Source organism: Priapulus caudatus, unplaced genomic scaffold (assembly GCF_000485595.1).
Source record: "Priapulus caudatus unplaced genomic scaffold, Priapulus_caudatus-5.0.1 Scaffold2, whole genome shotgun sequence".
NCBI classification, from domain to species: Eukaryota; Metazoa; Priapulida; class Priapulimorpha; order Priapulimorphida; family Priapulidae; genus Priapulus; species Priapulus caudatus.
In genome coordinates, this window is record NW_014577063.1 from 1080864 (window position 1) to 1093830 (window position 12967).

The following is a 12967-nucleotide window of genomic DNA, read 5'->3' on the forward strand; positions in this document are numbered from 1 at the left end:
CGGGGAACGTTTTCTTGGATACCGTGGAACGTATATATTGGGTATGGTAGTATTTACTGTCGATTGTTTGACGAATTTTGGATCAGAATAGAGGTGCGGCTCTCGGAGATCGGAATTCTGCGACAATACGAACATTCCATGCTATATTATCTATCTATATACGATTGACAATCGGTGAAGCTACGCTGAAACCGTCGTTTCGATGTTGTGGCAGACGTGATGCATGTTAAAACCTGCGCAAGGTGAATGCGCTTATACAGACGTAAAATCGAAACGGATTTGAAACGTCAGGCAGAGAATACTTCGCGGTGCCGTCTAGACCTTCGCCAGTTCCTAGAGAATAGCCGGCACACTGGTCAGTGCAGTGGTGGCCTGCCGGCTTTGGTGAGTGGAAATGAGTGTGAATGATGACGCCGCATAAGTTAATCCGCGTTCTACGAACCTACCATCGACGTTCGCAGACGAGCATATAAACGCATTTCTTGTCCCCGTGATGATAACGGAGTACTAAATTCCGGAGGCTGCCCTTTCCGCTCGTTCATCAGTAGGATCCGACTTCGCGGATAGTTGACATTTCGCCAGCAGCGTCACGTACGCCTACCTCCCAAAGGTAATGCCGCACCTAACGGATTCCGACTACAGCGCGAGCTGAGAGCGCCTAACTGCATGTAGACGTCATTCGGAACATTCTCAGATTCACCAGTGCCGACTCTGGTTCCTAGTGGGAAGCCAGTTTGATACGCAACGATGCCATCTCGAAGAGGTTTAATTGCCCCACAGAACACGCTACTCGAAAACCTTCTACGGCGATCGAATGGACAACGTAAGTATATACAATATATATAAGGGGTTAATAATGACAAAAAATTGTCATTCTTAACCCTGATATATTATATTATTTTATTATATACATATATATATCTATATATATTTTTAATTTGTACGTCTATTCTATATTAATATATCTATATTAACTAATATATTTATAGTAGATACAATAATATATATAATAATATATTCATATAATATACATATATATAGCACATTATGTGTAATTATTATATACAATATATATTATATACAAATATAATATATCTATATTAACATATTTTTTTACTTATATATTTATATTTATAATAGTGAGGATTTTCTGCCACATAGTGGTGTTGTCCTGTCGAGCTGCGCGTCCATTTTGTGCGCACGTCAGCGTGCAGAGCCGGTGGCCGTGGTTGTGTGCCCTTAAGTCGTCAAGCGTCGTATGCAGTATGAAAAACTGCAAAGTACAATAGAATACTGTAAATGTAGAGCAGATTACTGGCTAAGCGGGGGGGGGATCAATGCCTGTCAGTCAATAATCATTAATTTACTAAGAAAGCGCGGAAAAAATACATTACGTTGGAATTAGCATACTGTTCTATACAATGTTTTATTACAAAAAAGTGCATGTAATAGAATATTTGCCTGCACGCACATGGTTAAGGACGTATAATATATCTCAACATGTATTGAAAAATATTAATACTATACAATTTGAGATTCAGTTATGTAATTTACAATTGGCTTTCTGTAACTGAAGAATAAGACGGCGGGGGGGGGGGTCGTCATGCCCAATTGGCATTTATCGGCCGAATTACATTATAATTTCCTGGGTAATAACTTATTCAGATTCAAGAAAGTCGTCTAAGAACAACACGGGGACACGGTGTTACATTAATAATAATTATACCGATATTTTATTATATATAGCTCTGTTTTCGTGCGCTGAAGTTAAGAATTTGCATCGCCCGAGTGACAGACGCATTCATGCAGAGGCGAGACCACGGCGACAAGATTAGCTAGCGTCATTCTCTAGCATAATTTTGGGCCTGATGTCAACGGTTATGACACTATGGTTCGGCTTCACGCGATGCGAGCTTCGGCGCACTGCCAAAAGATAATTCGTGAGATGCAACTGCGAGCATGCGGAAAGCTGATTATGATATTTTTATTATTGCATCATAAAAGCCGCTGAGCCGAAAAACGCAAACCGTTGTCGACTCTTTCGATATTAATTTTGCGAACCTCCCAGGTTGTGTCGCCGAGAGCAGACGGATCATCGCGCGAGACAAAACATGTTGCGTTCTGTACGTTGTCTTTGCGTGCGTGCAGCTCTCCTGCAGGCAGCACGCTCGTAATCGGTGTTACATGGCGCAATAATACAATGCGGGAACCCCCCATATAGGCCAGCGTAACAAATGGTCATTATGGCAATAAAGCTCTTTGCCGGCCGATGCATAAAAATCAATGTAATCGGCAACGGCGCGTAATCAACGCACGACGTCGGCCTGTGTGCTAGGTTGCGTTACTATTACCACACAGGCCTGCTACAGCTACGCCAATCAGATCCCTATAAACAAGTATATCTATATCGGTCTATAACAAACGCAATGCCCGCAGTCGTAAAAACAATCTATATTTAATGCGTCCTCAACGTAATATCAAGTAGTTTTTTCTGTAGTATATACAGTTGTTTTACCATGCAGGCATCGACGCAATTTTCTACGTGCACGGCGTCTACATAATCAGCATGCATTCTCGACGCACGGATTGATAGCGGCGGTTTTTCGCTGGAGAGCTGGAAATTAAATCAAATCAAACGCAGTAATGAGAACTTACGAAAGATACTCAGGCGATGATGTAATGCGCATAAAGCGAAGCTCCGCTCGATACACATTAAGTATGAAAATATCTAGTCACTCGTCGCTGAAGATATTCCCACAGCAGCAGTAATGCGAGTAGCGCAATAAACGTGTAAGGCACAGTCACAATGACATATTTCATATGTATCGGCGTAGCGGCCATGCATACGACAGCGCCAGTCGTGGCGTGGATCAACTGCAGCTGTGGGACACGATCAAAATACTTGCGTAATAGATCTCTCATAATCAATTATCGCAGATAAAACGCCGAAAGTGCCACACAGAAGCGGAGTTGGCGGTGAAGCAGTAAAATTTCTTTAGATATACAAGCTTACCTAGACGATATCTGATGTCTTTTTCTGTTTGCATCAATCTGAACGCTGCACGGAGTCTATACACATGGGATTTATCTACTAAGATCTTTAATTTTTTTCCTAAGGTCGGTGGCAAAGTTTATGGTCTGTGTCTATATATGTAAATTAATATTTTCTACATCTCATAACATTTGTTCTTGATCATCGTACTAGCTGCTGAAGAATATGCTACGGAGTATGGCTGGAAGCTCGAGCCATTTGCAACATGCTCAATGTGGAAGTACGTATAAGATTATCTAGGTGTCGCAAGCCCTCTACAATGCTGGTCACTGTATTCCTATCCGTAATATACTATTCCACTGTCGGAAACAACACTAACAGCAAATGCGATATCAGTTCAAATGCACGTCTCGATACATCCGTCAACATATCAACCACATAACGAGCGTCTCCTAGAAACAGCTTCATAGCAAATATTAATAATCACAGTAACGTATTACGGCATGCGAATATCATCCATGAAATATAAACTCTGTTTTTAAAAAATGGCGATTGTAAATGTGGGCATATTTAAATATTCAGTCTATATCTATATCTATCTATCAGCCTGGTCTAACAGATTTTCAGTATCCGAATTAATAAAAAAAATGAAAATGAGTTTTTTCAGAGTTTACCGCTGAAACAGCAAAATTTGGGAATTTGCTCACTAAAAAGATTACACTGCGCAAGCTATTTTTCACAAAATATTATTCATGCTGACAACGAGTAGAGATCCGCCTCTTCCGCAACAGGATAAGATTGGTTTCAGCTCGTCCTATTTCGAATATCACGCCATATGCAACACTTCGTTCAGTATACTAATTGGTTATTTTTTTCTAATGGGAGAGGCATATATTTTCCATAAATCCGCCGGTAATACGGAAGTCGACAGGCAATATTATCTATAGTCTATTCTATTCTTATCTATCTATCTTCTATCGTCTCTATCTATTATCTATCATCTATCTATCTATCTATCATCTATCTATCTATCTATCTATCTATCTAATCTAATCTACATCTATTATTCTTCTAGTCTATCTATACACTATCTATCTACTAATCTATCTATATATTATCTATCTACTATCTATCTATCTATCTATCTATCTTCTATCTATCTGATCTATCTATCATTCTATCTATCTCATCATAATCTCTTTACTTGCTATCTATCTATCTCTTGATCTATCTATCTATCTTCTATCTATCTACATCTATCTATATATCTATCTATCTGTCTATACATATCTTCATCTATCACTATCATCTATCTATCTATCTATCTATCTATCTATCCTATCTAATCTATCTATCTATCTATCTATCTATCTATATCTACTCTATCTTCTATCTATCTATCCTACTCTATCTATTTATATTCTATCTAATCTATTATCTATCCTTCTATCTATCTAATTATTATCTATTCTACATCTATCTATCGAATCTATCTAGTCTATCTATCATCTATCTATCATATCTATCTATCTATCTATCTATCTATCTATCTATCTATCTATCGTTCTCATCTATCTTCTATCTATCTATCTATCTATCTATCTAACTCTATCTATCTATCATCTATCTATCTATTCTATCATCTATTATATCTATTCTATTCTATCTATCTTATCTTTCTAACTCTATCCTATCTATCTATCTATCTATCTATCTATCTATCTATCATCTCATCTAAATACTATCGCTATATTTATTATCTATCTATCTATCTATCATCTATCTTTTATCTTATCTATTTAAATATATCTATCTATCCCCTATTTAAATATATTATATATATATATGCCTATTAGTCTCAAGCTTTCTTTTTAGCCCAGTATAAACTATGACAATACGTCTAAGTTGCTCAGCAAAGCAAGCGTTGGATCGTGATATCATTTGTCTAGAAATACGCTTACAAGTGCTGGTGTTTCTGCTGTCGTAATAAGTCATTAGGCTCGGTCACAGCATTTTCGGTCAGCATTTTCTCTAGATTCTCTGAACTACACATTCAATCTTGAATTACGTAAGATCATCTAAGTGCTAACATAACAGATGGCGTTTCTCGACGATAGTTCTTCTACGGGTATCTTTGATAGCCGAATTGGACTTAAGCGGCCTAGATGTCCTACAACCAGTACTCATTGAAATCATCAGAGTAACAGTGCCGTTTTTTCTGTAATTATGAGTAAATCTCAATTCTAAAGAAAATAATAAATTAAAATGTTTCGGATTAGAGCCATGAATAGCACCAGTGCCATCGTAACTTACAAAATCCAGACTGAGATCATTTTCAGAATGTAGAAATTTCTATCGGAATGTACATACGACACATGTTATTGATAGGCGCACACATTGGCACAAAATAGAATAACGGAAGTAATCTAAACATTATATTCCTAAACATATCTCTGTGATTGAATAGTCATCAGAGAGTTGCTATTTGATCCAAGGATGCGCACGTATATTATTTCGCTTGCATTTATAACGCGCATACAAAACACAACACGCGAACACACACAACGCACGCACGCATGCACGCCGGCACCGCACGCAGCGCCAGACACCACACACACACATCACGCACCACGCAGCACACACACATCACCACGCACGCACGGCGGCGGCGCGTACAGCACTCACAATTACACGCGCCCGCACCGCAGGATGAATTGTATGTGGTGTTATATTCATGAGAATCTTGTGACACATATGAGACATCTCGACTCGCCACCCCGGTAGGAATTAGGAAAGAAGTGCGCATGCGCTGAGCCATCTAAAACATCTCATTCCATCAATCTAATCGATCTATCATCCATCCTCATCCATCCATCCACATCCATCCATCCATCAATTCTATCGATCTATCCATCCATCCATTCCATCCATCACATCCATCCATCCATCCATCCATCATCCATCCATCATCCATCTTACCATTCCATCTCCATATCCATCATCATCCATCCATCCCTCATCCATCCATCCATCCATCCATCCTCCATCCATCCATCCATCCATCCATTCCATCATCCATCCATTCCATCCATCCATCCATCCACCATCCATCCATCCTCATCCATCATCCCATCCACCCATCCATCCATCCATTTCCATCCCATCCATCAACCATCCATCCATCCATTGCCATCCATCCATCCAGCCTCACATCTACCATCCATTCCATCCATCCATCCATCCATCCTCCATTCCTATCTCCATCCATCCAATTCGCATCCATCATCCATCACCATCCATCCCATGCCATCCATTCCATCCATCTGCCATCCATACATCCAATTCCATCCATCCATCCATCCTATCCATCCATCCATCCATCCATCCATCCATCCATCCATCCATCCATTCCCATCCATCCATTCCATCCATCCCATCCATCATCATCCATCTCCACCTCCATCCAATCCATCATACCATCCATCCATCCCATCCATCATCACATCCATCCATCCATCCATCCATTCCATCCATTCCATCCATCCATCCATCCATCCATCCCATCCAAATTCCATACCATCCATCCATCCATCCATCCATCCATCCATCCATCCATCCAGTCCATCCATCCATCCATCCATCTCCATCCATCCATCCATACCACATCCATGCCAGTCCATCCATCCATCCATCCATCCATCCATCCATCCATCCATCCATCCTCCATCCATTCCATCCATCCATCCAGTCACCCATCCATCACCATCCATCCATCCATCCATCCATTCCATCCATCCATCCATCCATTCCCATCAGCATGCCAATCCATCCATCCCATCAATGCCATCCATCACGATCCATCATCCATCCATCCATCTCATCCATACCATCCATCCATCATCCATCCATCCAATCCATCCATCCATCCATCCATCACATCCATCCATGTCCATCCATCCATTCCATCCATCCATCACATCCATCCATCCATCCATGCATCCATCCATCCATCCATTCCATCCATGCCATCATCCATCCATCCATCCATCCCATCCATCCATCCATCCATCCATCCATCCATCCATCCATCCATCCATCCTCCATCTGCATCCATTCCATCCATTCCATGCCATCCATCCATCTCCATCCATCCATCCATAATCGCATCCATCCGATCCATCCTCCCATCCCATCCTCCATTCGCATGCCATCCCATCCATCCATCCATCCATCCATCCATCCCTTTATCCATCCTCTCAATCCATGCCATCCATCCATCCATCCATCATCCATCCATCACCACCATCCATCATCCATCCCATCCATCCAGTCCATCATCCCATCCATCTCATCCATCCATTCCATGCCATCCATCCATGCCAGTCCATCCATCCATCCATCCATCAATCCATCCATCATCATCCATCCATCCCTCCAATCACATCCATCCATCCATCCATCCTCCATCCATCCATCCCACTCCACCATCCATCCATCCATCCATCCATCCCTATCCATCCTCCATCCATCCATCCATCCACCATTCCATCTCACTGCACAGTCCATACATCACCATCCTCCATCCATCATCCTATCCATCCACTCCATCCATTCCATCCATCCATCCATCCATCCATCCTCATCATCTATTCCGTCCGTCCGTCCGTCCGTCCGTCCGTCCGTCCGTCCGTCCGTCCGTCCGTTCGTCCGTCCATCGATCGATCGATCGATCGATCCATCCATCTATCCGTCCATCCATCCATCCAGTCATATAGCCATATATAGTATACATTCGTATACCTCACCAAAAATAGGTGATTGTCTTCTAGTCCATGTTGAGAGCTATATGACTCTTCGAACATTAGTCAAATTACTGTAAGGTCCTCTTTCGAGGTATGTATACTCGCGTAGCATGATAAACAATAGCCACCAAATATGACGCGATGAGACTAGTTTAGATGGCCATGAATTAGCGTTCATTGTACATCAGGTACAGTGCGTTGCGAAATCTCATCTTTGTGTTCATTACTTATTTAGTACATCAAGACTGGTTCAATAACCCGATGAATACACAATTGCGATTACAAAATAGTGCAGACGATGGAAAAACAACTAAGTTTGCGGGTTAACGTAGGCTACACTACAGTTTTTTTCATGTCAAGATTGCACATAGCCGCAATGTTTTACCGTGTGATGACAATGTGTGATTGGCAGAACCACGGTATGGCCATGTTTACATGCGTATTTTCTTTTCACCATTCAGCTAGAATTTCTATGGTTAGGCCTAATTAATGTTAGTCCATTAATATTATAACCTGTACGTACCACCTGTCAGCGGAACCAACAATGGGATGCGCATGGAAATATTACATCATCGCTGTTATCAGTACTTAGGATACATGTAATACGGGTAAAAAAAATATCGCGAAAACTTAGTGTACGAAATTGAAAAATGGCATAATTCCCACTATAATGAGTTTTATGCTTCTGTCGATAAAACCTTTCGCTACAAACCCACACATATGAGTGCTATTTGTGGCGCTCCATAGATAATAGCAGTGAGGTAAGTGATCAAGATCTGTTCGATAATAACATGGCCGCTATTTATTGCCACGCTATATATATAACGCTCGAATGTCACATCAAAATTAGAAATTTAATATTAGCAGTGCCCTTCTAGGTAACTACTCCTCGATGATCCATAAAGAACATTTTTTGTAGAAGTTAACGTGAAGCAGCGGAATAAACATTCGTAGGGGACACTAACCCTTGGTTATAATTTTCTTTATTGATTTATCCTCGCTTGATGAATTTCATATCGGGTAGTTACTTACACATTCATCTATAATGTGACTGTTTGGGGTCAACATGTCTTCTCGCCGTTTTTAAATACGTTTAATTAGTGATTAAAATAACTCGTAAATAACTGGTATAGCATTTCAAACTGGAAACTCTTGCGAACGGAAAAGTACGCAACCCGTAATTTTGCGGTAGCATTCGAGCATTTCAGAGCGTTCGCCGAACACCGAAAACATTTTTCCCCTAAAAAAACTTACCAGATTCATCTTTTGTGCATTTTAATTCTAAGCGTCAAGCAGAAACTGAAATTGGCGCGCATCACTCGAGAATACTACTGTTAGCATCTAACTAGAGCAGGCGCTGACAAGTCTAGCTATTTTGCCGTCCGAGAAAAATTTCCACGCGTGCTTTTCCATATTTTCTTCGGATATTTAGATATATTCGCATGCATACTTGCATTTTGATGCATGATATCAAGAGCTAATATTATGATATCAAGAGGTATTATAAGTTCATGATGATATTCATATTCCTATCCGGATCATGCTTGGAAGAAAGGAGTCGTACACAGATTTTCCGTTTTGGCGCGTAGGCGAGCAGCTGATCTTCACCTTCAGGGCTGGGTCCGTGATGCTACACCGTAATCATGTAAATGAGAATAACGGGAAATGTTAGAAGCTCGGGGGATACCGTGCCGCACTAATCATCTCTTCACTTAGTGTATTTTCTGATAATGGCGATGTTATACGATAGGGAACGGCGTCCATTTATTCCCGTTAATTACATGCTGCCATTGATGTGTCTTGTTCGATAAATAATTTACAAACATATAGCTAACGTAAACAGGCCTTCACAACTTTTTTGTGGGTATGAAAACCCTTAAGACGTCGAGCAAGCAATCAGTACGGTTTTATGCGGAGATACGTGTGTGTGCGTACGTACGTGCGTGCGTGTGTGCGCGTGGGTTGGTGGGCCTTAGTCGTCCAAGCGTGTATGCGTATAGAAACTGCAATACATAAATACTTAAAGTAGCAGAATTACTGCTATACAATGCTGCAGTCAATAAATATAAATTACTAAGAAACCGCTTTACGTTGGAATTTAGCATACTTGTGCGTATACAATGTTTTGATTACAAAAAAAGTGCATGTATAAATATTGCATGCACGCAATGGTTAAGGACGTATAATATACGTCAACGTATTTGAAAATATTATAACTATAAATTGTGAGAATTCAGTTATTAATTTACATTTGCTTTTGTAACTGAAGAATAAGGGGCGGGGGGGGGTCGTCATGCAATTACATGTTATGCGAATTACATGTATATTTTCTGGGTAATAACTTTATTCAGTTCAAGAAGGTATCTAGAAACACACGGTTAATTAATAATAATTACATATTTTATTATATAGCTTGTTTTCGTGCGCTAATTGAAAATGCATCGCCCGAGTGACAGAGCACATGCAGGTGCGACACGGCGACAGATAGCTACGCATTCTCTACGCATTAGCCTGATGTACGGTTATGACACTATGTTCGCTTCCGAAATTGCGAGTATTCCCCAGTGGCAAAAATTAATTTCGTGAGATGCAACTGCGAGCTGCGGAAGCTGATATGATATTTTATTATTGCATCATAAAAGCCGCCGCCGAAAAACGCAACTCGTTGTCGACTTCCTTGCGATAATAACTTTTGCGACCCCCAGGTGTGTGTGCCGAAAGCAGGAGGATTATCGCGCGAGACAAGACTCGTGCGTTCTGTACGTGGTTCTGCGTGCGTGCAGGTCTTTGCAGCAGCAGCGCCAGTAGTCGTGTTACAGGCGCAATAATAGCAATGGCGTAACCCCCATTATGGCCGCCGTAACAATGGTCATTATAGGGCAATAGAAGCTCTTGCCGCCGATGGCAAAAATCAATGTACGGCACGGCACGTACACGCACAGGCAGCCTGTGTGCTAGGTGCGTTATATACCACACAGGCCTGCCTACAGCTACGCAATCAGATCATATAAACAGTATATCTGATATCGGTATAACAAACGCAATGCCCGCCAGTCGCAAAACATATATATATATTTATATGCGTGTACGTATATAAAGTAGTGTTTCTGTAGTATATACAGTTGTTTACCATGCAGGCGTCGACGCATTTCTACGTGCACGCGTCTACATAATCAGCATGCATTTCGACGCGATTTGAAGCGGCGGTTTTCGCTGGGGAGCTGGAATTAAGATCATCACACGCAGGGAAGTGAGAACACGGAAAGATACTCAGGCGATGATGTTATATTGCGCAAGCGAAGCCGCTCGATACAATTAGTATGAAGATATCTAGTCACGCGTCGCTGAAGGATATTCAAGCAGCAGTAGCGAGTAGCGCATAACGTGTAGGCGACACACATGCATATTTCATATGTATCGCGTAGCGGCCATGCATACGACAAGCAGTGTGGGTGTATACTGCATGCTGGGACACGAGAAATACCTTTGCGTAATAGTCCTCATATCATTATCGCAGTATACGCGAAAGTGCCACACAGAGCTGGATTGCGGTGAGCAGTAAAATTTCTTTAGATGAACACATACTCTAGCGATGATCTGATGTCTTTTTCTGTTTGCATCAATCTGAACGCTGCACGGAGTCTATACACATGGGATTTATGCTACTAAGCTTTAATTTTTTCCTGAGCCGTGGCAAAGTTTGGTCTGTGTCTAATATTGTATTAATATTGTCTACATCTATATACATTTTGGTCTGACTATCGACTAAGCCTGTGAAGAATATGCACGGATATGGTGAAGCTCGAGCCATTTGCACATGCTAATGTGGAAGTAGTAAGATTATCTAGGCGTCGCAAGCCCTCTAAATGCTGTCACTGTATTTCTATCCCGTAATATACTATTCCACGGCGGGAAAAACACGTAAACAGCAATGCGAACAGTTCAATGCACTCTCGATGACATCTCAAATCAACCACATAACTAGCGTCTCTAGAAACAGCTTCATAGCACAATATTAAGTAATCACATGTACGTATTCGCATGCGAATATCATCGAATGAATATAAACTCGTTTTAAAAAAATGACGATTGTAATGTGGGCACATGTAAATATCAGTCTATATCTATATCTACTACAGCTGGTCTACAGATTTCAGTAGTCGAACTAATAAAAAGAAAAAAACAGAGTTTTTCAGAGTTCGCTGGAAACAGCAGAGAATTTCGGGAATTGCTCACTAAAAAGATTACACTTGCGCTAGCATTTTCACAACATTAATGTATTCAACTTGACAACGAGTAGAATCGCTTCTTTCCGCAAAGATTAGTTGGGTTTAAGCTCGTCTATTTCGAAATCAGCATTGCACACTTCGTTCAGTATACGTAATTGGTATTTTTTTCTAATGGGAAGGCATATATTTCCATAATCCGCGGTATACGGGAAGTCGACAGCGCATATATCTATATCTATCTATCTATCTATCTATCTATCTATCTATCTATCTATCTATCTATCTATCTATCTATCTATCTATCTATCTATCTATCTATCTATCTATCTATCTAATCTAATCTATCTATCTATCTATTCTATCTAGTCTATCTATACTATCTATCTATCTATCTAATCTATCTATCTATCTATCTATCTATCTATCTATCTATCTATCTATCTATCTATCTATCTATCTATCTATCTATCTATCTATTCTATCTATCTATCTATCTATCTATATATCTATCTTATCTATCTATCTATCTATCTATCTATCTTTGATCTATCTATCTATCTATCTATCTATCTATCTATCTATCTTATCTATCTATCTTTATCTATCTGATCTATACTATCTTATCTATCACTATCTATCTATCTATCTATCTATCTATCTATCTATCTATCTATCTATCTATCTATCTATCTATCTATTCTATCTATCTATCTTCTATCTATGCTATCTATCTATCTATTTATTATCTATCTTAATCTATCTATCTATCTATCTATCTATCTATCTATATCTATTCTTATCTATCTATCTATCTATCTATCTATTCTATCTAATCTATCTATCTATCTATCTATCTATCTATCTATCTATCTATCTATCTATCTATCTTATCTATCTATCTATCTATCGTTATCATCTATCTATCTATCTATCTATCTATCTAT

At 40.0% G+C, this 12967-nt stretch overlaps 1 protein-coding gene across 1 annotated transcript in view; it reads left to right on the forward strand.

Annotated features, from left to right (window-relative positions):
• The first annotated feature begins 469 nt into the window (after nt 1–469).
• LOC106817635 (potassium voltage-gated channel subfamily H member 1-like) overlaps nt 470–12967 on the forward strand; it is a 66287-nt gene continuing 53789 nt past the window's right edge. Inside the window, exon 1 of the mRNA XM_014822353.1 lies at nt 470–823. Coding sequence (XP_014677839.1) covers nt 748–823 — 76 coding nt within the window. The 5' untranslated portion in view covers nt 470–747. The remainder of the gene's footprint in view (nt 824–12967) is intronic.